General features: G+C 37.8%; 1 protein-coding gene across 1 annotated transcript; it reads right to left on the bottom strand.

Annotated features, from left to right (window-relative positions):
* Positions 1–309: 309 nt before the first annotated feature.
* On the bottom strand, positions 310–24,529 carry rnf13 (ring finger protein 13). The gene is made up of 10 exons (XM_082137894.1): positions 24,365–24,529; positions 22,547–22,683; positions 22,387–22,467; positions 17,769–17,894; positions 14,250–14,337; positions 12,735–12,825; positions 11,496–11,601; positions 11,324–11,417; positions 3,374–3,454; positions 310–1,273 (listed from the first exon to the last, which is right to left on the bottom strand). Exons 2-10 carry the CDS (start codon positions 22,658–22,660, stop codon positions 921–923), a joined length of 1,134 nt encoding a protein of 377 aa, XP_081994020.1. The 5' UTR covers positions 22,661–22,683; positions 24,365–24,529; the 3' UTR covers positions 310–920.
* Between the last annotated feature and the right edge of the window lie 657 nt (positions 24,530–25,186).

The raw sequence follows: 25,186 nt of genomic DNA, 5'->3' as shown, positions 1-25,186 counted from the left end.
AAATGTGCAATCTTTTTCCCCCTAAAGAAAGTGTAAATGATCAAACTAAAATCTGATTTTTCACACACACACACACACACACACACACACACACACACACACACACACACACACACACACACACACACACACACACACACAAAGAGATCATAAGCTAAAATGTGAGTAGGGTTTATTGCACACAAATGGAAATTATTCATGAGAAGTTTTATTGCACAAAACATTTCTCTGAGGACCTTTTTTTTTTTTATCTTAAAACCATGTGCCACTTTCCAAAATGATGGATGAGAAACGGAGACGAAAACAGCAAAAGGTGTAGTATTTTATTCATGAAGAGAAATGAATATAGACTACTTATAAACAAGGGTGAGCAGAAAGATATATTTACAGTAAAGCAACATTAAAAGGCAAACAGACATCGGGTAACGGTTCAAAACGATAATCAAAAAACCTCCGACTCCTACTTACCCAACTTACTTCCTACTTACAGTACATAAATGATGTTAGACTACACTTCGAGTGACTGATATTTAGAACGGTTCCACTGTTAATGATCGAACTAAAAGTGTGACGTCAGTACAAGTTCAATAATAAAGTCTCATTGTGTCGTATAAAACATGCAGTTGTTCGCGATCGGATACACGTCTTGAGATGAGTTTGGCGTTTTGTCGGCAAGCACAAATCACATTCCCAGAGGTGACGCTCATCTGCGGAGGTTGGCAAAAATGTGCGTGATAAATTTCGCAGCATCTTTTGAAGGTGGTGGTGTGTGTGTGAGAGGGGGGGAGGGGGGGATCGTGATTTGTAGAAAATTTCGCTGTATAGTATCGCTGTATGTTAAATTCCGAACGATAAATTGTAAGTGATGGTGAAACGTATTGGAATCTCTATTAAGAGTCCGAGTCGTGATTGGCTAACGTTTAAGCGTCGGCCTCCATGTTGTCGGGACGCCCCTGTTGCAGCTGTACGACGACCGTTTCCACGGTGACCTCCTCGTCGCTGTCGGTGGTGTCGCTGTGCTCGTCGTAGTCCGACGACTCCACTTCGCGCTGGGATGGCGAGCCGGACATGGTGCCGAAGGAATGGGCGCTGGTGGAGGCCAGGGATCGCAGGAGGGGCGTGTTTTCCGAAGCTTCATTCTCCTCGCCTCCGCTGTCCCCGGAGTCGGACTCGGACTCGGAGTCGCCGTCGGACGGCACCACTTTCTGCTTGCACACCGGACACGTCTTCTTGGTTTTGGTCAGCCACGGGTCAACACACTTGCAGTGATAGGCTGATAATTGGTGCAGAGAGAATTAGTGCGAGAGATCCTGACAAACGTGATCTATATTATGTATATCTACATTTGAAGTGGATCAAAACCTTTCAACAAAGTTACACATGAGTTTTGAACGATACCCGTTCTCGTCTCAGGACAACTTTGATGATCTTTTTTGATCCACTTCAAATGTTGACTACTGTAATTTGAATTAAAATGAATCTTAAAGGGATAGTTCTCCCTAAAATTAAAATGAAGTCATAATTTACTCACCCTGGTGTTGTTCTAATGCCGTATAATAACGTTGTCCTTTCTTTTTCGGACCACAAAAGGAAATTTTTATAAAAAATGTCCCGCTCGCACTCATAATAGCAGTGAATAGTGACCAGCATCAAGCTTTTTTAAAAAGACGCAGAAGTATCACCGAATGATCCCATGCAACTCAAGAGTGTTCAGGGGGTTTATGATAAGTATGCCATTATAATGTAATCTATTATTTAATGAAAATCCTGACCTTGGTCTTCTGTGCTCGACTGAGGCTCTATCAGCGCTCGAGTTCACTCCGACTCGCCCAGAAAAACACACGTTATGAGATATCAATGTATCTTCTTCTCTGAGGTGAATATATCCGTTGTGTCCGTCGTGACAAGAAGTTATCCCGTTCGCATCTATCATCAGACAAACGTTCCGGTCCAGTGATGTGCGACTCAGTGAAGAAACTACGCGGATTTCTAGGCATTGTATTTCATGCCACATATTTGTTAGTCTTCATTTCTCATAACTTGTGTGTTTTTCTGGACCAGTACCATTTCGGCAACGAGAACGTTTCTGAGCCAAATGAAGCGTGTTCTGGTGACTGGCGTGTTTATTGAACCAATCAGATTAAGAGTAAATTGAGAGTCAGCGAGAAGCTCATGTGATTGGCTACATGAAGACGGTGGACCCGCCCTCCTCTTCGCGCTTACAAAACTCAGTGAGTGTGAGAATCGTGCCAAAACTGGAAGAGCAGGTAAAAGAAAGACGCAACTGTACAAATCGGGTTATTTCGGGGACACAACAAGCCATTTAGACCTTTGCAACAGTTTTTTTTTTTTTTTTACACAAACGCAATTAATTACGCAATTAAGTTCCTGACTGTTGCTTTCGGCTGCAAATTGCTGTTCACAGGCCTGCCGTGCTTCTGGCAGTAATTGTGCGCAAAAACCGTGAATACAGATCATATTTATTTTGCGTTAGCTTGAAGCTGCAGTTTCACAATACATGAATTACACCTACGAATACACTTAAGAATATTTTTTTCTTACACTTGAAAGGCGATTTACACCTTTAAAAATCTTCTCTTGCGCATGCAAATTTAATTTACGCTTGCAATCTTATGTACACTTTCACAAAACTTCTTTATGGCATCATATTACCTTTATAAGAGAAGCAAATGGATCGCTGCGATTCGTCGAAACAACGAATGCGCACGTCACGCAGAGAAGCCTAACGGCCAAGATCAGGAATTTCATTGAATAATACATTAAATTTCGGTCTGTTTTTCACCAAACCCTCTCATAAACGCCCTGAACACTTGGAATATAAGTGTCGCATGGGATCATTCTGTGATACTTTTGCGTCTTTATTAAAATGCTTGACGCCGGTCGCTATTCACTGCCATTATATGAGGCATTATTTTAAAATTCTCCTTTTATGGTCCGTCAAAGGAAAAACGACCCAATGCATTATATTAGAACAACACCAGGGTGAGTAAATGATGACTTAATCTTCATTTTAGGGCGAACAATCCCTTTAAAACTGAATATAGCCTACAGTGTACCGCAAGTAGTGTGTATATATATATAACTTTGATTAAATTTCATATACGAGTTTTTCGAATTATTATTCTGAACTTGAATGTCCTGAGTCACATTTTCAGCGAATGCTCTTGTGGCAACTCCATCGATTTTACCACAACAAAAATTTATAATTTAGTTAACTAATAATTTGGGTCATAGAAACAAACAAAAAGCAGACACTGTTGATCGAGCTGAACTTTAAATCCAAAAACATTCCTTTAACTGATATTAGGCTGTGAAGTCCTTCCCAAACTGCATTATTAGCTGATCAACTCACCATGTGAGCAGGGCAGGACCCGCAGCTTCTCGCCCTCTTCATACTCATCCAAACAAATGGCACAAACATCATAGGAGTCACCTAGAAGACATTAAGAGACGGCTAACTGTAGATATTAATCTTTTAAAAATGTTCTATAATAAAACACAACATAAAAATGTGTAATATTTTATACTGTAATGCACATTTTCACACCGAATCTCCAAATTAATGTAGAAACAACAAAGACGGTATACTTTACATATTTGATATTTCATTTTATGAATGAAGTTTAGAGAACTGCTACTGATGTCTTTATTTTTCTCAGTTTCTAGTTATAGTCATTCAACTTTATAGTATATTTGAAAGCCATCATTTTATAGGCTTTTTAATTGGTTAACTAAAAATAAAAATCACAAACTTGTATAACAAGTGCCACGTTTATATACATAGTTATATAGTATATATCTTTTCTGTGTTATTTAGTAATATAGTGATGAATGAGAGCTATTTAAAACGTTTGGTATCAATATTTTTTATAAGGGTTGATCCTCTTGATGCATCAGTATCGCAAGTATTAACACTTTTCCCCGCACGTTTGTGAGACAAACACGTCACTGACGGGATCAAAGTTAACGGCTTATTTTTGACAGCCGTAATTAATCAATTGCAATGACGTTTTACCTCATTTCACATCAATATCTTGACTAAATGGGATTCTGATCTGCACACTTGTGATCGCAGCGTTTCCTCTCAGATCCTGTGTGTCCCTGGATCAAGGAAAACATTCCAGTCTCAATAAGTCCAGGAATTTGTCCTGCCCTCCCTGTGAATTCCTCTGCCTTTTTTCACTTTTCTTTCCACCAATGGAGGAGCCACTCTGCCGATGGCCGGTGTTTATAGAAGCAGTAAACGAACACATTTTCTCGCGGTCTCTCAAACCAGCATGTCTGTGTGTGACCGTATATGGATACGCTTATATCTGTCACTACAGGCTTTATTTGTGCTCACTGCTCTGGGGTTTGTTGAAGAGTTTACAGTGAAAGCTGGTCTGTAGGAACAGGTTTGGATGCTACAGATATTCACAGTTTAAAACTGAAACATCTGAACACTTTTGTGAAGCGAATGACCTTGCAGAGAACATTCTTCATTCGGTCAGAACTGAGGTTTATGATTTAGGATAAAACCTCCTCCTACTGGGTTACCCAGAACAGTGTTCGAAAGCCATTTCATAATAGTTGACTGCTGGGCAACACATCCAATATTCATGATATACTGGCACTGACTTTATGGCCAGAGAAAATGAACCAACATTGATTTGAATATGCGAATTCATTAGACATATTCAATATTTGTGATGTATATTTGCACTAATCTGTGTCTTGTCCACTTTCAACCTCTTCTGTCCTGGTTTCTTTGATGGGAGGGTCTATGGGTGGGTAAATGTATGTGTTTTTTTTCCAGATCTTTCGATCTAATGAACGAAATAAGCTCACGCAATTGGTAACGCACCGAAGACGACGGAAAAACACACAGCAGTAGCTTTAGTTTCTGCTTTCTGAGATTAAGCCGATTGTGGTAAGTGTGTGTTAGAAATCAGGAATGGTGAGAAAATTGTGATTGGTACGTTTTTTATCTTCAAACCGAACTTTGAAGACAAAGTTTAAAGTTTAAAATGAAAATTATACCATGATTTACTCACCCTCAACCCATCCTAGGTGTATAACTATCTTCCAGACGAACAAAATCTGAGTTATTATTAAGTAATATCCTGGCTCTTCCCAGCTTTATAATGGGAGTGAATGGAGCCTGAGATTTTGAAAAAGTGCATCCATCCATTATAAAAGTAATCCATACGCCTCCAGGGGTTAATAAAGGCCTTCTGAAGCACAGACATGCGTTTTTGTGCGTAAAATATCCATATTTATAACTTCATAAGCTAAAATAACTAGCTTCCGGCAGATGGCCGTACACAAGTCTAGTTCCGGTGGAAGAGTGACCTCTGACCCGACGCATGACGAGTGACCTCTGACCCGACGCATGACGAGTGCCCTCTGACCCGACGCATGACGAGTGCCCTCTGACCCGACGCATGACGAGTGACCTCTGACCCGACCATGACGAGTGCCCTCTGACCCGACGCATGACGAGTGCCCTCTGACCCGACGCATGACGAGTAAACTCTGACCCGACGCATGACGAGTAAACTCTGACCCGACGCATGACGAGTGCCCTCTGACCCGACGCATGACGAGTAAACTCTGACCCGACCATGACGAGTGCCCTCTGACCCGACGCATGACGAGTAAACTCTGACCCGACGCATGACGAGTAAACTCTGACCCGACGCATGACGAGTGCCCTCTGACCCGACGCATGACGAGTAAACTCTGACCCGACGCATGACGAGTAAACTCTGACCCGACGCATGACGAGTAAACTCTGACCCGACGCATGACGAGTGCCCTCTGACCCGACGCATGACGAGTGCCCTCTGACCCGACGCATGACGAGTAAACTCTGACCCGACGCATGACGAGTGCCCTCTGACCCGACGCATGACGAGTAAACTCTGACCCGACGCATGACGAGTGACCTCTGACCCGACGCATGACGAGTAAACTCTGACCCGACGCATGACGAGTGCCCTCTGACCCGACGCATGACGAGTAAACTCTGACCCGACGCATGACGAGTGCCCTCTGACCCGACGCATGACGAGTGCCCTCTGACCCGACGCATGACGAGTAAACTCTGACCCGACGCATGACGAGTAAACTCTGACCCGACGCATGACGAGTAAACTCTGACCCGACGCATGACGAGTGCCCTCTGACCCGACGCATGACGAGTAAACTCTGACCCGACCATGACGAGTGCCCTCTGACCCGACGCATGACGAGTAAACTCTGACCCGACGCATGACGAGTAAACTCTGACCCGACGCATGACGAGTAAACTCTGACCCGACGCATGACAAGTGCCCTCTGACCCGACGCATGACGAGTGCCCTCTGACCCGACGCATGACGAGTAAACTCTGACCCGACGCATGACGAGTGCCCTCTGACCCGACGCATGACGAGTGCCCTCTGACCCCATGCATGACGAGTGCCCTCTGACCCGACGCATGACGAGTAAACTCTGACCCGACGCATGACAAGTGCCCTCTGACCCGACGCATGACGAGTGCCCTCTGACCCGACGCATGACGAGTGACCTCTGACCCGACGCATGACGAGTGACCTCTGACCCGACGCATGACGAGTGACCTCTGACCCGACGCATGACGAGTGCCCTCAGACGCGACGCATGACGAGTGACCTCTGACCCGACGCATGACGTATTGACGAACGCGGAAGCGCAGAGGATAGTGTAAAACAAAACACAGGTCATGAATTAGAAGTCTAAAACGAGAATTTTGTCTGAGGATTGTGATATAATAGAGGAGCTTGAGTTTGTTGCCCAGCCCTGTTTGTTTGAACCGCAAGAGGCGTCAACTCTCACCTAAGCTTACGCTACTCTTACACCCTACACCCTACATCATGCGACGGGTCAGAGGTCACTCTTGTAGCGCAAGTCGACTTGCACAGTATTTAAGTTATAAATATGGATATTTTTCATACAAAAACGTTTACACTGCGAAATCAATCCGGTGAATGCGTTTCCAACTACCTCTGGAAGTGGTTGAAAGTGGAAAAGCTCAAAACGTTTTAGACCCCGTTTACACGTGTATTTAGTGCTGTCCTCTTGTGATCCGATCAACCAAAGCGCATTTTGATACCAGGTGTAAACAGGGCCTTTGTTACGCTGAAATGGTGAGACAGCTACAGATTCTCAAGGTCTGAAATCCCCGAGCCGTCTTGATCTGCACGCTCTGCTGGTGGAGTGTGTTTTCCGAGAGTGTGTGTTTCCGGTGCCTGTCGGCAGCTGTTGGTGGAGTCTGTGGTCCAGCTGCACGGTCACACGACAGGACACACACACTGGGTCAGTGAGGCGGAGACTGATGAATCAGCACTGCAGCGGATGAAGGAAACCAGCGCGTCAGCAGAGGAGGAGGAGGAGGAGGAAACGAGGGTAAAACATGCGTTTATCTGTGTGATGGGGGTAAGATGTGTCAGTGGGTTAATCTAGCTGACTGAAGGGATGTACCCATATATTTAGAGAGGACTCAACATATACATGATTTTGGGGTAAGTTGCACCAGTGGATCAACAAACGGCTTTTCATCTAAATGCTGAAATTGTTAATGTTTATAATATTACATATTCTCCTGGCTGGTTTATGAAAATGTAAACAATGTGCTCATTTATAGTATTTATACTGTGAACATTATTTTCTTTCTGCAGACAATACCTACACATTCGAATGGGTATAATTCCCTACTATATAGTAGGTAAAAGTCCAAATTCACAGTATTAATAAAACAGAAGGAGAAAAGTACCCGGATGACCTACTTCTTCCGGCGAGATTCTGAAGTGCGCATTCAATGGCCACTTTGCTACCCCATCAGGCCACGGGGGAGGATTTATGAATGCGTAACTGATGCTGGTAGGTCACATGACAACAAGAACATCACGGCTTTCATTCATACTCTAGAACTTTAGTTGTGTCCCAAATGACACACTATGCACTTATACACTAAGAACTCGAGTCTGAAGCCCTGTCCAACATTACACACTTCTTTTTTTTTTTCTTTTTGTTAATTAAGCGCATGGATGGAAACTATCCCACAAAGCATTTCAATGATGAGGTTATGTGACAACTACTGCTTGAAATATTTATGGTTGCGAAATGCTTACTGATAAATAGTAGGCCATATGTAGTGTAAACTGCACAGTAGTCAGTAAATAGGAAGCTAGTATTCTATTTAAAATCTAATATGATTTGGGGATAATATCACTTTCCATGTAGCAACCTGTAAATATTGGGTTATTGGTTCAGCTTTCCTTAGGTCTCCAACTAGCGCCACAATGAATAAGTTATATACTATGCTAATAAAATATGTTATAAGGACAAAACGCTTTTAACATCAAAGGTCTCAGTTAAGGGGGTGTTGTAATAGGGGGTGTTGTAATATACGGTTATTGACGATAATTAGGATATTAAAAAAATTCAATGCCGATATCATGTTAATACACTCCAACATAGTAAGTGGCGCTATTGTGCCTTAACGCTGGTAGACAACCATCAAAAAAACGTTAAAACAACAACTGTGTGTGTAGCTATTACTGCCGCAAAACATCATGTCAGAAGAGATGAGACTACCTGTATCCGAAAAAATTGCTATAAACTAAAATTATAGTAATTAAATCAAAATTAACTAAAAAGTCAAAAGAACAGCGAAGTCCATGGGCCCTATTTTAACGATCTGAAACGCAAGTATCAAACGCGAAACGCAAGTAACTTTGTGGGCGGATCTTGGGCGCTGTTGCTATTATACCGGCGGGATAAATGACTCTTGCGCCCGACGCAAATCTAAAATGGGTTGGTCTGAAGTAGCTTCATTACTCATAGGTGTGGTTTGGGCGTAACGTGAAATAAACCAATCAGAGCGACATCTCACATTCCCTTTAAGAGCAGGCACGCTTGTTCCATGGCGGATTGATATTATAACGGCGGATTTACCAGACGCGCGCCAGGAGCAGTTCACAGCCGAGGAGACCGACGTTCTCGTCAGGGCCGTAAAACACAGAGAAGTGACATTGGGGATGGAGAAACACACCAAAATTAGCTTCGGTCAAACAGGTGTATGCTAATTTGGGTAAATGTGTAAGCTAGATTTATGCCTATTTTTTCACATCTTCATGGACACAACAATAATTTCCCTCATGTGGTAATATTTTTCCATGTAATAATGTAGCCTATGATTTGCAAAAATGAGAACTGCTGCTTCTGTGTGGATGAGAGAATCAAAGTGTGTGCCGTTGTGCACACGCTACATTATAGCCAAGCACGCGCCCTTAAAATAGCATCTGAATAACATGCGCAACACGTCCTGGTCAGTGGCGGAATTGTTTTCTGAAACTGCAAAATAGCACCAGGGAACGTTTGCGCCGGAACACGCCTCCTCTTTTCACTGAACCGCCCCCGGGAGCGCAAGTTCATTCCCTAATTTACCGACGTGTGTCTGTGGATGGACAAGTCCGCTGTGCGTCGGGTGCAAAATAGGAATGATACATGCGTCGTGTACAAAGTCAATTGTGCTGGGTGCAAGATAGGGCCCCATGTCACTGGCGAACGTTACTTTTTTCAGAACGATTTTTTCCATAAGATTAATTATGAAAACATTGAGAACCAATAAGAATCCATCCAGAGTTTATAGAGCTTGAGCATTTAAAGCGACAGACGACAAAACTGCGGCACGTGCTTATAATAAACAGAATGATATCTTATATTGGTGTGGACTCTTAATCGTTATAATTATGTGTGAACGGCTCTTTAGTCAGCTCAGTCTGCAGAAAAGTTAAAAGTTATTTTGCAAGCTTTTGAACAGCTTTGGTTACAAACTCTCTCTCTGCCTCTTTACACTCGTAATGTGATTCATTGGCCAAAAAAAGAGAGAAGCTTAAACATCTTTGTTTTAGGCAAGCTGCCTCCCTCATATCCATATATTTTGCATAAAAAGAAAACAATGCCTAACTAACTTTAAGCTGGCGTCCAGTTGGCATTTACTCATAATGTGGTAGATAAATGATCCACATGACATCTGGTAAACAGATGAAATGGAAACAATTTCAAGTGACCTTCACACTGATATGACTCTCATTCGCTCTGAGTATCTGAAGCGTAAAAGACTGGACGAAATCTCGCACACCTTTCATCTAAAGGAGGATCCGTGAGCACGGGTGTCTGTAACCTAGATCACCTATACTCAACAGCAATCAGTGAAAGTGACGCCTGACACCTTCTTCAGGAGGAACGTCTACAGAACGATACTGAACGCAATGTGAGCGAGCTGAACAGGATGCTCATTCATGCAGACACACAGTCAATGGTCACGGTGTTGATGTGGTTGTAAAAAAGGATTGATGATTCACTGAGGTGGGAGGGGAATGCCACACTTCACCCACATTCGTCACGTGCCACCAATGCCAGGCTGTCCGACCCGCACGGAAAATGCTGACGGCCCAGCAACATCAAAACACAGAGGCTAAAAGTTATATTTTGACAGTAAAGACATCATTAAAGTAATCCATGTGACTCCAGTGGCTAACCTCAACTTTATAAAGGGACACGAGTGCTTTGTTAGCGCAAAGAAACAATTTAAGTTGTAAAATGCACATCAGAGATTAATATTTTGTAAATAAAGTTGTAAATTGTGGGGTTTTTTTGCGCTAACAAAGCACTCGTGTCCCTTTATAAAGTTGAGGTTAACCACTGGAGTCGCATGGATTACTTTAATGATGTCATACTACCTTTCTAGGGTTTGAAAGCGGTAGTTGCGTAGACTGTCAATGGAGGGACAGAATTAAAATATCTTCGTTTGTGTTTCGAAGTCGAACAAAAGTCTTACGGGTTTGGAACGACATGAGGGAGAGTAATTACTGACAGATCTTTCATTTTTGGGTGAACTAATAAGTAGAAGAACATAAAAACACTGCATTTTCCAACAAGACAGACATTTTAAATCAACTTGATTGGGGTCTTTGACATTTAAGATCAGAAAATGTTGACCGTTTACAAAAAAGAAAAGAAAAATGTATTATCTCAATATTTTTTTTTAAATAATATTTCTTTTGGAATGTATGTCTTTGCTTTGAAATGGCTTTGGAAGGGAATTTTTCTATATTTCCAGAGGAACTACAAATTAATTGTGGCTGAATTATTTCAAAATGGACAGTTTAAAAGAACTGATTGGTTCAGACAGCAGCAGAAAACAGTTGTCAGTTTTGTATGAGACATTTTATGCATTTGACCTCTGAACCGCAGTGCATTCTCAGTGCTTGCTCCTATTTAATACACGTCTTACCTTTCTTAAACTTGTGAATGGGGAGTTTCTTCAGCTGGTCCTTGCGTAAGCGACTTCTCCTGGCTCTATGTCTGTCCTGTACGAACTTTGTGATCTGAGATTAAAAGGACGTAAATATGTCTGTCAAAACTAATACATTCAGTTGTTTTTATTACACACAATCGCGACTCACCATGAAAACTACAATGAGGATGAGGCAGATTCCAACGATGATGAGGAAGGGGATCAGGTAGTACTCCAGAGGCAAACTGAAGTCCGGCATGAGAATCACATGACCACTGAAAACACAAAGCAAGACTGTGTGTGTGAGACATTGCTTTTAAACAGGTCTATAAACAAGAAGTTGATCCTGTAGATATATATTTTTATATACAGTACAGGTCAAAAGTTTGGACACATTACTATTTTTTTTAAGTTTCTTCTGCTCATCAAGCCTGCATTTATTTGATCAAAAATACAGATTTTTTTTTTAAATATTGTGATATATTATTACAATTTAAAATAATTGGCTTTCAATTTATTATACTTGAAATTATCATTTATTTCTGTGATGCAAAGCTGAATCTTCAGGATCATTACTCCAGTCTGTCACATGATCCTTTAGAAATCATTCTAATATGATGATTCATTATCAAAGTTGGAAACAGTTCTGCTGCTTAATATTTTTTCATAACCTGTGATACTTTTTTAGGATACTTTGATGAATAAAAAAAAAAGCAAATGTTTTAAAAATAGAAATCTTTTGTAACAACAATATACACGACTGGTCAGTAATTTGGGGTCAGTCATTTTTTTTTCTTTCTTTTTTTGAAATAAATCAATACTTTTATTCAGCAAGGATGTGTTAAATTGATCAAAAGTGATAGTAAAGAAGATTTATATTATTAGAAAATATTTTGAATAAATGCAGTTCTTTTTAACCTTTTATTCATCAAATATATTAAGCAGCAGAACTGTGTCCAACACTCATAATAAATCAGAATATTAGAATGATTAAGGATCATGTGATAGACTGGATTTCACATGTGACACTGACGACTGGAGTAATGATCCTGAAAATTCAGCTTTGATCACAGAAATAAATTACTATTATTTTAAGTTGTAATAATATTTCACAATATTACAGTTTTTTTTCTGTATTTTTGATCAAATAAACGCAGCCTTGATGAGCAGAAGAAACTTCTTTCAAAAATATAAAAAAAACGTAAAAATGTTTCCAAACTTTTGACCTGTCAACCTTTCAATTTTTTTCCAGAGAATATAGCCTAAAAATTTGATGTAGTTTGGAATATTTTATATTTGCAGACTGTTTCTGGTGTCATATGACTGGTGGAGTGCCACCGCAGCAGATGTTTCTGTTAAGTAAGCATCAGAACAGTGAAGTATTCAGAAGTGAAATCTGAGCCCTCACCCTTTCTCATAGATGTAATCCTCTTTCAGAGAGTTGGCCGCTTCTTCACCAATAAACACTGAGGGAATGTCGATCTGCTTCAGAATATCCACTGCAAACAAAACATAAACATACAAAATGTCCATTAAGACGGTAAACTCCACCAGATCTTATTCTGATTCAGTCTGATTCTTTAAACAAACCCTTGTAAACGTATTATTTGGAGTGCGTTTTAAAATTGTACAAGTCAATTTTGATTTTTATCTCCACTTTAAAGGGATAGATCACTTCAAATAAATAAATGAACAAATGAGAAGATCAATCCTACACTCCATTCTTATCAATAAAACACTGTTCAATCTATTTGGAGAGTTGCCATGATTGAAATATGGTAATAATTCAGTAACATTATATGCATTAGTGTTGTCACGATACTGGAATTTCTAACTTCAATACGATAACTTAAAAAATGTCAATATTCAATACCATTTTCGATACCATGGGGAAAACTGCCATATAGATATTTATTATTATCATCTCATAATTTTTTTTATAATTTGGGTAATTTTGTTGCAATAGCTTACACACACAGCACATGGAGGCTTTATATGAAACTTTAAATGTACAAAAAAAGCCAAGTAAACAGTCAATAACAAAAAATTAAATAAAATAATAGCAAATGATAACACAAATAAATACAATAGAATAAAGAGACAAATGAAATGAACATGGCTTTAGGATTTTCAGGTGTGTCTAACAGTAGTATCCAGATAAGAAATACAACAGAAAGTAATCAAATGCAAAATAACACTGGATAGTCTTCATTGTAAAAATCAAATACAGCGTAATGCTTACAATTAAAGCTACAAAAGTTATTCAGTCAAGAGCAGCGAGTGATTTGCTCTAAACAGCAGCAGGTTTATTAGGCTGCCGTCACTTTAAGAGCTTATACACGGATCCAATATACTGTTACACAACATGTGTTTTCTTTCTCAACTATTTCCTTTCCAAAACTGACTGTTTACACCTGAATACTCGTCAAGATGGGCATTTTTACATCATTTTGTGTCTATTTGATCGTTTAAGCCATGGAAATGAGACAAGCGAGTGAGAGGAGGCGGGTGCGTGTCAACTCGCAGTCGGTGGGAGAAGAGAGAACGAGAACTCACAGCTCGTATCAGTGTACGTATAGAAATATCAATATCACTAATTTACATATTTAAAATAGATATTTTGCAGCTGTCTTAGTTGATATAATGAAAGTCAATGGGGTCCAAAGTTGTTTTGATACAACATTACGGCGAGTAAATGATGAAGGTGAACTATTCCTTCAAGAACGCTGAAGGTTGGTTCCTCCAGCTCGGCCTTCATGGCTTCATCCCGAACGGCATCACGACTCGGTCAGAATTCATAAATACAGCAGCGGTTATTATCAGCACAGAGGCCGGGGTTTGTGAATCACAGCATTGTCCCGCAGCAGAACACACGAGCTGTGTCTCCGCTACATGTTTTATGCATTCGTGTGCAGGAACTTACGATCATTGGATCCCATGCTGATTAAGTCATCAGAGTCCACATTGTGGACAATCGCCGCCTTGTAGCCGGCCTTCTGCGCATGGAGGACCTGAAGGAGGACGAGGATGAAGACAGAAGCATTGTGTTCAGACAAGCACAGGCGTCACACGCACACACTGCTCATGCATGACACATGTATGGCTTGGTTCAGTGAGCTTGACGATCAGTGCAGGAGAGATTAACAAACTTGCTTTTGTCAGAGACATTTCAGCTCCGCCTGATTTTCTCATCTTGTTTTTGGTATGATGAATTTTAACAGCCTGATTTTCCATCCAGGTGTTGCGAGCCTAAGCACAGTTAAAGGGTCAGTTCACCCAGAAGTGAAAAATTATCCCATAATTTACTCATCCTTAATCCCAGGTGTGTATGACTTTTTTTATTTCAGCCAAAAATTATCAGAGTTATATTAAGTAATATCCTGGCTCTTCCAAGCTTTATAATGGGAGTGAATGGAGCCTGAGATTTTGAAGCCCGAAAAAGCACATCCATCCATCATAAAAGTAATCCATACGCCTCCAGGGGTTAATAAAGGCCTTCTGAAGCACAGACATGCGTATTTGCAAGAAAAATATTCGTATTCATAACTTTATAAATATAACTATATTGATTAATTTATCTATATTTATTTTATAATATAACTTTATTACACCATGGTCTGGGTGCTCGATTCTGATTGGCTGCAGGGTGTCCATTAAAAAGTGATAGAGGACACCTAGTGAAGGAGTTCTGGTGAAACTGACTGTTTACCGTTCGAAAATAATAAATAAATGAGCTAGCTACATCAGATGTGAGTAACCATAGCAACAGGATTGAGGGCGAGTAAATTATGGGATCATTTTGATTTTGACTTGAATTGTCCCTTTGACTGCACGACAGCGGCCACTCATGGCAGAACTAAGAACTGCACGACTAGATTTTCACTTTCAAATGCAAAACAACCAATATTACAACCTAAATCTCTGCAAAATATATTCCAGTGTAGTATTACTGTGTTTTATAAAGTCTGTGCCCTTCGCAGTGTGGTCTAGAGTCAGATTCTGGCAGCGCTGGATCAGTGATTAGTGAATGTTTGCGCAGACAAGAGATAAGAGCATTCAAGACATTCCTCGGAAATGAAAATCTATCACACTCAAGTCACGTGAAGGTCGCAGATATAATATCAGGAGCATCGAGTCGAGTGGACAACTCGACTAAAATAGTAAAACTATTTTAATGGATTGAATTAGAAAAATATTAAGATGTCAAACTTTAATGCTTTTTTACTTTTATTTTACCACCATTCTCTCTCTCTCTCTCTCTCTCTCTCTCTCTCTCTCACTCTTCTCTCTCTCTGTTCTCTCTCACTCTTCTCTCTCTCTCTCTCTCTCTCTCTCTCACTCTTCTCTCTCTCTCTCTCTCACTCTTCTCTCTCTTCTCTCTCTCACTTCTCTCTCTCTCACTCTTCTCTTTCTCTCTCTCTCTCTCACTCTTCCTCTTCTCTCTCTCACTCTTCTCTCTCACTCTTCTCTCTCTCTCACTCTTCTCTCTCTCACTCTTCTCTCTCTCTCTCTCTCTCTCTCTCTCTCTCTCTCTCTCACTCTTCTCTCTCTCTCACTCTTCTCTCTCTCTCACTCTTCTCTCTCTCTCTCTCTCACTCTTCTCTCTCTCACTCTCTCTCTCACTCTCTCTCTCATCTCTCCCTCTCTGCACATTAAAAAAGGTAAACAAATCCCACAGCGCTGTATATGATTAACCTGTCCAACGGTTTATTGTGGTATTGGAGAAGTATTTTTAGCTATATGCAACAGGCGTTACGTTTGGAAGTCGTCCAAAGTCCTGCAGGTGAACAGAAACTGTCGGCAGACCCTCTTGAAGTCTTTGCATATTATTTCCCCACAGCGTGAAACATGTGCGCACTGAGGCACGTCTTGAAGAGCGGGGGAGGATTTTGCATTTAGGGGCGCATTTGCATACTTGGAATGTTTCTTTATTACCCTCGTTTGTATTTTTTAGTAGCAGTAGTAGGACATTTATAGTACAAGTTGTAAAAAACAAAAAACGTATTTCAAAATTTATAAAAAAATCTATATTTGATAAAGCTTTTTTTTTTTTAAATACACAAACATTTTATAATTTATAATGGTTTATAATGTATTTAAAATATATATATATATATATATATATATATATATATATATATATATATATATATATATATATATATATTTTTTTTTTTAAACATACATATAATTTATAAAAGAAATATAATTATAACAAACACAACATGTACAATTTCTAATTCATGAAGATATAATTTATAAAATGTATTAAGAAATTATTTTGAAATATATATATATTTTTTTTTTAAATGCATGTCACTATAAAAATGCAATGTATAACTATAAAAAATAAACATTATAAATGTAAAAAAAAAATATTTTAATTATAATTTATTAAAAAGAAATTATAATGACTGAAGGAATTAATAATTTATGAACAAAATATATATATATAATTTTTAACATCTGGCACACATTGCGTCAAATGATGATCGATCAGTCAAAACTGGCACAATGCCACATTGTATTATTATAATTAATAATATAAATATAAAATTTGTATTCATGTTGGTTTCATATTCAAATATTTTCATACAATTTACAACAAAGATTTCATGTGAAAAATGTCATGTGGTGTAACCATTAAAAAGCAATAACACGTTTTCCTTACACTGAGAGATGAGAGTGTGTACAAAATATAATCATTATTATCAAAAATATCTTTCAATGTAAAAATATATTTTTTAATAATATATAATATTTTTTCATGATGTATATATATATATATAGACTGTTAGCATTAAATCAGCATTGTTATTCTTACCTAAAACCAAAACTATTAAAAATCATTCAGTAATTTAAATAGAGCTGAAATAAAATCAAATAGAAATATTAGATGAAAAACTTAGAAATAAGTTCTAACTGAAATAAGTTCAAGTACTAAAATGACAATCTAAAACTGAGATAAAAACAATTAAAGCTAAATAGAAATGTTTAACAAAATTTACTTTACAATAAGGCTCTATTAGTTAAACTAAAAATGAAAAGTACTTCTAAAGCATTTTATAATCTTAGTTTGTTAATTTCACCATTTACACATCAAAAGTTGTACCTGCTAATATTATATTACATTATATAATCATTATTATGTGTATTACCTGATATTACAGTTGCATAATTACATGCAGCAAACCCTAAACCAAAGCCTATAGTAAGTGCATGTAGTTCATTATCATCTCTCAGTACTTACATGTATAATTACACTGTAAAATAAAGTGTAAGATAAAGAAGAGCATGAAATGAAGTGGATGATGACTCAAGTATTGAGAAGGAAGTTACAGTACAATGATTGTGTGAACGTTTCCCAGGTTTTCAGTGGGAATTGTGTGTTATTATGTGTTTCCACAGCTCTACATGTGTCTAATGATGGTGTGAGACGCACCTTGATGTCGAAGTTGCAGTCGAAGCGCCTGATGAGCACGATGAAGGCGCTGGAGAGGTTGTCCCTCAGGGGAGGAGGCTCGATCGGCACACAGCCGTTCTCCGGACGGGCACCAATCAGGAAACCCTACGGACCACATCAAACCAAACTGTGTGAGCTCAAGAATCCCAACAGCACCCTCTGCTGACACACACACACACACACACACACCACAGCAGCAGCTCTGCAACATTACACTCTTATCTTCACACACTTCCAAACACGTTACATGACTCGGTTCTCGTCCGCATTATCCAGCGTCGCTCCGGCAAGCGGGACAGCTCCTGTGTGTGAGGAAGGGGTTATTGGGCCAGGCGTGAGGCACATGACTGAGGACCAGGAGAAGTAGGCCACGGAAACACTCCAGGACACAAGACGTCTCAACACATGAAAGACACCATTCACACACTACGCTTTCACTACACATCACAGGCGATCAGCTGATTTAATGATGTCACTTCCTTCATTTGTTCATGAACTGCTGTTATCCAACAGAAAAGAATAATAAAGTGCAATTATTACAGTAATTACAATAACTGGGTAATAACTATGTTATTAACCCTGAAACATAACCTTATATTACCAGAGCTTTCTCAGGTTAGCACACTGAGTTCACGTACTGTCAAATAAAGTGCAGGCAATCATTTAATTACACTGATAAATGTTAAATCTTTAGGCATTTTCTAATTTAAAATATCCATTTTTCAGATTGTACATTATAATGATGCCTTAATTCACTTAAAACAACTCATTTTAGTTTTTTTGTTTGTTTATTTAGACAAAATATGGATTTTAATAATTAGCCATAATTATTATTAAATGATTATATTAAAAGAAAAAAAAGGAATATTTATTTTTCACAACTTAAATTTGTATTGTTATCATTTGTGATGTTTGATTTTAATGATGTTGTTTAAACAATTAATAATTAGCCATAACATAATTGTTATTATATTAAATATGTATTAATAAAATTAATTATATTAAATTATTAAAAATGAATATCTATTTTTCACGCATTCATTGTATTGTTGTGATGCCGACACTTGCTTAAAACATTTGATGTTAACATTTTATTTTTAACTTAATTAGACAAAATAGTATAGCATTTAAACAATCACTATAACAATTTTTATAATTAAATGCGTATTAATTAAATTAATTATATTAAATTAAAAAAAGTATATACATTTTTCATACTTTACATTTTAATGTCGTGATGCTGAAATTCCCTCGTTTAAAATGTTTTCACTTTAAATTTTTTAGACAAAATAGAAGTTTGAATAATCTGCAATAAACAACTATATTAACTGCATATTAATTAAAACATTATATTAACTAATGAAAGATGAATATCAATTTTTCATGCTTTTAACTTTACAATTTAATTTATTAGATGTTCCCCCTTAAAATGTCGAGAAAAAGTGAGAAAAACGATATACGGTAAATGTTTATATATATATATATATATATATATATATATATATATACACTATTATATGGTTTTTTTTTATTAGCCATAATGTAATTGTTTATATTAAATAATTACATGAAATACTTAAAGAATTATAATAAATTGTAGTAATTTTAGGCTTCATTGTAAATGTATTCAGACTAAATATGATTTTAATATCAGCCATTTATTGTTATAAGCCAAAAGATAATTATGACATCATTAAATAACTATTTTAAAATACTAATTAAATTATGTGCAATAATCATCAGCTGGAATTATAAAATGAGTGCATTTCTAAAAAATAAAAGATGCTATGAATTATTATTTTGTTATTCTTTAGTAATTTTTGTATTTTATATATATATATATATATATATATATATATATATATATATATATATATATATATATATATATATATAATTATTATTATTTTTTCTATTTAGCTTTAATCGATTTCAGTTTGTGACATGTCTAAGTTTTATAAATATTTATCATATTAACTTTTTTTTTAATTCAGGTATTTTGCAAATATTGAAGACAATTTTTCATAATTTTAGTTTGAGTAAACAATAACCAGCACATGTTCCACTGCAGAAGCTGCAGATCTGGAGCCGCTGACATCAGGGGCCGTGTCAGGGTCGAGCCACTTCTCCAAACACAAGACAGCAACAGTAACGGCCACAGAACGGGGTTTCAGGAAGTGGTCGAACACTACTTCCTGTTGCAGCGGTGGCTCTCGGCACGGGCGCCTCCAGCGGGACTGACCAGCTCATGACTAGATTAGCATGTTCCCATAACAGGATTAACTCCCAACTCAATATTTAGACAAAACAGATGACGATAAGTATATTACGCTGTGTCCATCTGAACAGGTCAAAGGTGAACTCTGTTGCTTAGCAACTAATGTTAAAAAAGCTGCTTGTTGACCTCTAGAAAAACCAAATCACTGGTTTGATGGGGAAATCACACTGGAATGGGGAAGTGGCGCAGATGTGAAGTAATGTGATTTTTGACGGTTTTCACCAGCATGTCATGAGGTTTGGTGTAGTTCACATCAGCGAATCAGGAACAGAAAATGACTGCACATGTGACCAGTAGGTCAATGACATCATCAAAACTGGTTTATTAATTCTGTTCTTATGATATCATACCCTTAACTGTCACTAGCGGCACGTTTAAGTTTACTTCACTATATTACAATTAAATCCTAACCTAATCATGACAAACTAGATATCGTTGGAAAGGTCTAAGGCTCCTAAATAGATATGTTAGCACTGTTTTTTGTTAGAAATTATGTAGGAACAGAAATAGATGAATTTATGACAAGAGTGCACCTCAAAAAATCTACAGTTTTGAACTTTGTCACACACTTTTAAACGTTTTGAAACGTTGATTTTCATGCTAAAAGTTCATAATATAACGTATAATCTAGTATTTGTCAATAAAAAATTATAAAATAATATTATCCTCTAAAAATTATAATATATACATTATCCTCTAAAATATAATATCTTTATTATCACATATTTTAGTAGTTATCATAGATTAGGTATCATTTGAAAGCTTACAAACTCAGAATTCATCCTGTGAAAACCGTTTTGAAATTGGACATTGCGTTACCGTAGAAACGGTACTCTAAATGATTTTATCAGGCTCCTCCCCATTTTAAAATCTTTTCTAATCTTGACAAAACAGAAATGTATTACATTTTTTTTATGGCAGAATGCATACAATTAAATTAAATGGAATTCAATGTCACCCGGTGGCTATTTCTGGTATTACGCCTAAACAAAAAATCTCATGGGAACTTCAATTTTTGTGATATCAACTTCAAATTTAGAACAAAACTTCGGTAGATATATGGCTTTGATTTTATAGTAATTTTATAGTAAAAATATTTTGTAAAACATATATTTTATATAAAAGAAAAAAATATTAAATCAATTATATTTGATTTAATGTCAATTTAAACTTCCATAACTTTTTCATACTTTAATATTTTGAAGTGCTTTCAATTCAGCAATAATCTTAAAGTTAAGGGGTTAAATTACATTTACTTTTGCTCTGCAAACTCTTGTGAGCAAAAAACCAATGGGAAATGGCGCAATGAAGAATTTTCCAATGCAAAGTTTTGCACTGGGTTCAAATGTGCCGAACTTTGACATGTAAACGCCAACACGTGGCGGAGCGGGTGCGGGCGGCGATGCGTAACCTAGCAACAGAGCTATATCACACACTACATGAAAGGTAATACCCGAAAAAGTGCTTTAAAACACGTCTCATCGACGTCTGGTGTCTTATTATAGTGTTTCCTTAAGATCGGCCAGTCAACTAGTCATCCGGGAAACCGATTTAGGAAATGAGAAGGTATGCACGTCTTCTCCGATGGCGTTTCTGCTTTGAGGTCATCAGCTCTGCAGATGAGAGTGTGAGCGCAGCGGTTCTGGGTCAGTCATCTCCACTCCTCTCGTGGGACAGGGTCAGTGCTGACATCAGACTCACTACATCACCAACTCTGAGGTCTAAGGGGGGTCAGGTCAAAAGATCTATTTCTAAATGCTAGCCCCCTCTTCCACATCTCAGAAACACCTGACACTCGCATGAACTCTCCTCTCATCCTCTCATGCACATCTGGCTCGGCCTGTCATGATCACTTACAGTGTGAACTTAATATTCATCTGATCAAACACTCATTGGACTGTTTTTTGTTGTTGTAAACAAATATTGCACAAATACACTTTCTTCAGGTTTCTTTGATGAATAAAGTTACATTATAATTGTCGTTACTGTTACTTTTGATCAATTTTATGCATCCTTTTACACACACACACACACAAAATAAAGGGGGAATTTCTATATTTAATTAAAACTTCCTCATGTGGATGACAACACTGTACCAAATTTAACTGCAGTTGATCAAATATTTACAAAAGCAGGCAATTATGTAATAATCAAATCATGCCTACATCAGTCATGTGTAACCTCAGCATTTTTAATAAACCTTACACTTCATAGTGAATTGAAAAATTGAACAGTGAAAAATGTAATCAAGCTGCATTCACATAACAGCAGATCATAAATGTATGATCATAATAACCGGGTGTATCATTCATCACTCACCTTCAGTCCTTCACTGGGCAGCCGGTAGCCAAACCGGGCCGGAAGGTCATCAAAGTTCTCCGTTTTATTGTCGAATGAATACTGAAAAACAAACGCAACCATTAATTATCGTCCGGCAACCGTGTGTTTAACTGTTGCAGGACGAGTGTTAGAAACTCACAGCTGATATATCAGCCTCCACAGGCAGGAGATTGAGGAAGGCAAATATCTGAACCGTGAAGATGGTGTAGATCTGTGTGGCAGAGAGCATCAGCATCCCCAAAGAGAGCAGCATCTTCAGATCTGCTTCAGTTACACCTGCAAACACACAGAACTGGTACATCACACGTCAACAGGAAGTCCCCTTCAAAACCATTTCCTGTTTCTGAGGGGCCAATTCCAGCCTGTTTGTCCGTTCAAAGGAAACGGATGGAAAAAATCCAGTGTATTGGACATTTTTAAGAGCCTTCTAAAATACTGGGCACTGGTGAAATAATCCGTATAATATAATGAACTATTAGCAATTTGCTTGCAAAAATATATATTATAAACAGGGCTTGACATTAGTAACACCCGCCAAATGTGGGTGTATCCAGTCCCTCCTAATGGCCACTTTGGCACGTTGAATAATATATACATTTTTCAATTGTAGTCTTATAAAAAGGCACCTGAAATTATAAACAAAGTGCCATGAAGTATTGCCAAAAATAAGCCGCCTCTCAGCACTACATTTAGCTCTTTTTCACTGCTTATTGTGCTTAAGCAGTGAAATACACACACAATAAAGTCAAAAAGCCAGTCTTGGTGAGTATTCACGTACACACAGTTGTGTTTTAGATGAACATAAAGAGTTGAGAAAGAAAGCGCATGTGTGACAGTGTAATGGATCCGTGCGTCAGGTCTTAAAGTGACAGCAGCCTAATATTCCTTCTGCAAAATTATGAGATAATATTAAAAATATCTATATGAGAGTTTTTCCCCATGTTATCGATGTCAAAATTGTGGCCAGTGAAAATGCTGGGTGGCTAATAACTTTGGAAAACCACTATCCACAAAAATAAATAATGTCAAGCCATGATTATAAATGTAACGTTACATATTTTTGGAGAAAGTTTCTTTTGGCCACATTTGCAGTTCCAGGGCTAATGATAAACAGCCAAACCTTGACCCTAGTCGATTTCTTGCTCAACAATGGTGTGAATTTAAGGCTGAACTAAGTTACCAAAAAAATCTATATTTTTGCAACGCCATTGTTGTCGTAATCAGAGGTAATCAACGCCTATATTTAGCAGACCACGCACTCCTATTCATCGCTGAAAACAGCAATACTAGCAAATATGCAATGTACTAAACTGTGTTAAAACTAATGATTAACTAATAATACAATATTAATACAATGATACGGGTATTAACATGAGCTGGCCATCAAAGGGTGCGGGGCCAAACAGCTTATGTCATCTATAATTGTACTTTAGTATCTTTCATTTTTAGTATTTACTGCATACAAAAATACAGTTCATTGTACAGTTCTTAAGCTACAGCTAAACAGACTTTTGAAGAAAAAACAAGTTTATTTAACCTTAAATAAACCCCTTTATGACATCCATTTAAATGTTTATCTCTTGTATGGTTTTAAATGATCTACTTCACTCATCTGATCATGCAAACACTTCCTTTTTATTCTCTAAACAGCATATTGTACAAACATCGGGCTGCATAAAATAAATGTTATCTTAAACTGGCTCGAACTGACTGTTTGTATTAGCACGCTGGCTAACACACTTTAGCTTAACGATCTACTTTACATCTAACGTTACATCACATTACCAAAATCTGCACGTCAAACATGCCATTATAAAACATATCGATGTTCACACTGACACGCAAAAGGAGAAAATGATCAAAGAGAACCGCAAATAACCCAAACGACGTGACTGAGCCTCTATCTGCAAAGAGAAAGAGAAAATAAAGAAAACTACAGGATAAAGCAGCGACTCACCATTACATTAGACTGTGCGCTTTGGTCCTGGTATATAATAAAACCCCGATGACATTACAGCTGAGGGAAATTATAGGCTTTAAACTGCTTCGTACGAGCTCATATGGTCGGCAGGCCAGACTGAATGTCAACAGTGATCCAAAAACACACACTCACACACACTCTCACACACTCCTGCTGAACGACACACAGCGTCCTCTAGCGCACGGACGTGTGTATTCAATTTACATATTAAAACTAGTGTATGAAATGGCAAAATGTACATTATATAATTGAATTTTCATTTTCATTTTGCACCAAACGTTTCACAAATGTAATGGAAAATGTAAATTTAAATACAGAAATGCATTGCCATTTTACATATTACATTTCAAATTGAATATTGCTGCCCATTTATGCTTCCTTACTGACCCAAGATGGTCTTTTGTTATTAATGGGCGACAGTGTTGGGGTTACTCGTTACGTAATCAGATTACTTTTTCAAGTAACTAGTAAAGTAACGCATTACTTTTTCAATTTACAACAAATATATAGGCTAAGTTACTTGTTCAAATATGTAACGCTAGTTACTTTTTCACATTTATTGACTGACAGCTCTCCTGTCCACATGTTGAGAGAAATAAATTGAGGAGGTGTTGTGTTCGCTGTGTGTGTGTGTGTGTGTGTGTGTGTGTGTGTGTGTGTGTGTGTGTGTGTGTGTGTGTGTGTGTGTGTGTGTGTGTGTGTGTGTGTGTGTGTGTGTTCGCTGTGTAAACATGATGGTTATTTTAGTTCTAGACTAAATGTGACTCATCTCACTTGTACGAAAACATTCAGTATTCC

The sequence above is a fragment of the Leuciscus leuciscus genome (assembly GCF_965113295.1).
Source record: "Leuciscus leuciscus genome assembly, chromosome: 15".
In the NCBI taxonomy this organism is placed as follows: Eukaryota; Metazoa; Chordata; class Actinopteri; order Cypriniformes; family Leuciscidae; genus Leuciscus; species Leuciscus leuciscus.
Note: the sequence above shows the minus strand (reverse complement) of the source record. Positions and strands in the feature narration are given on the sequence as shown.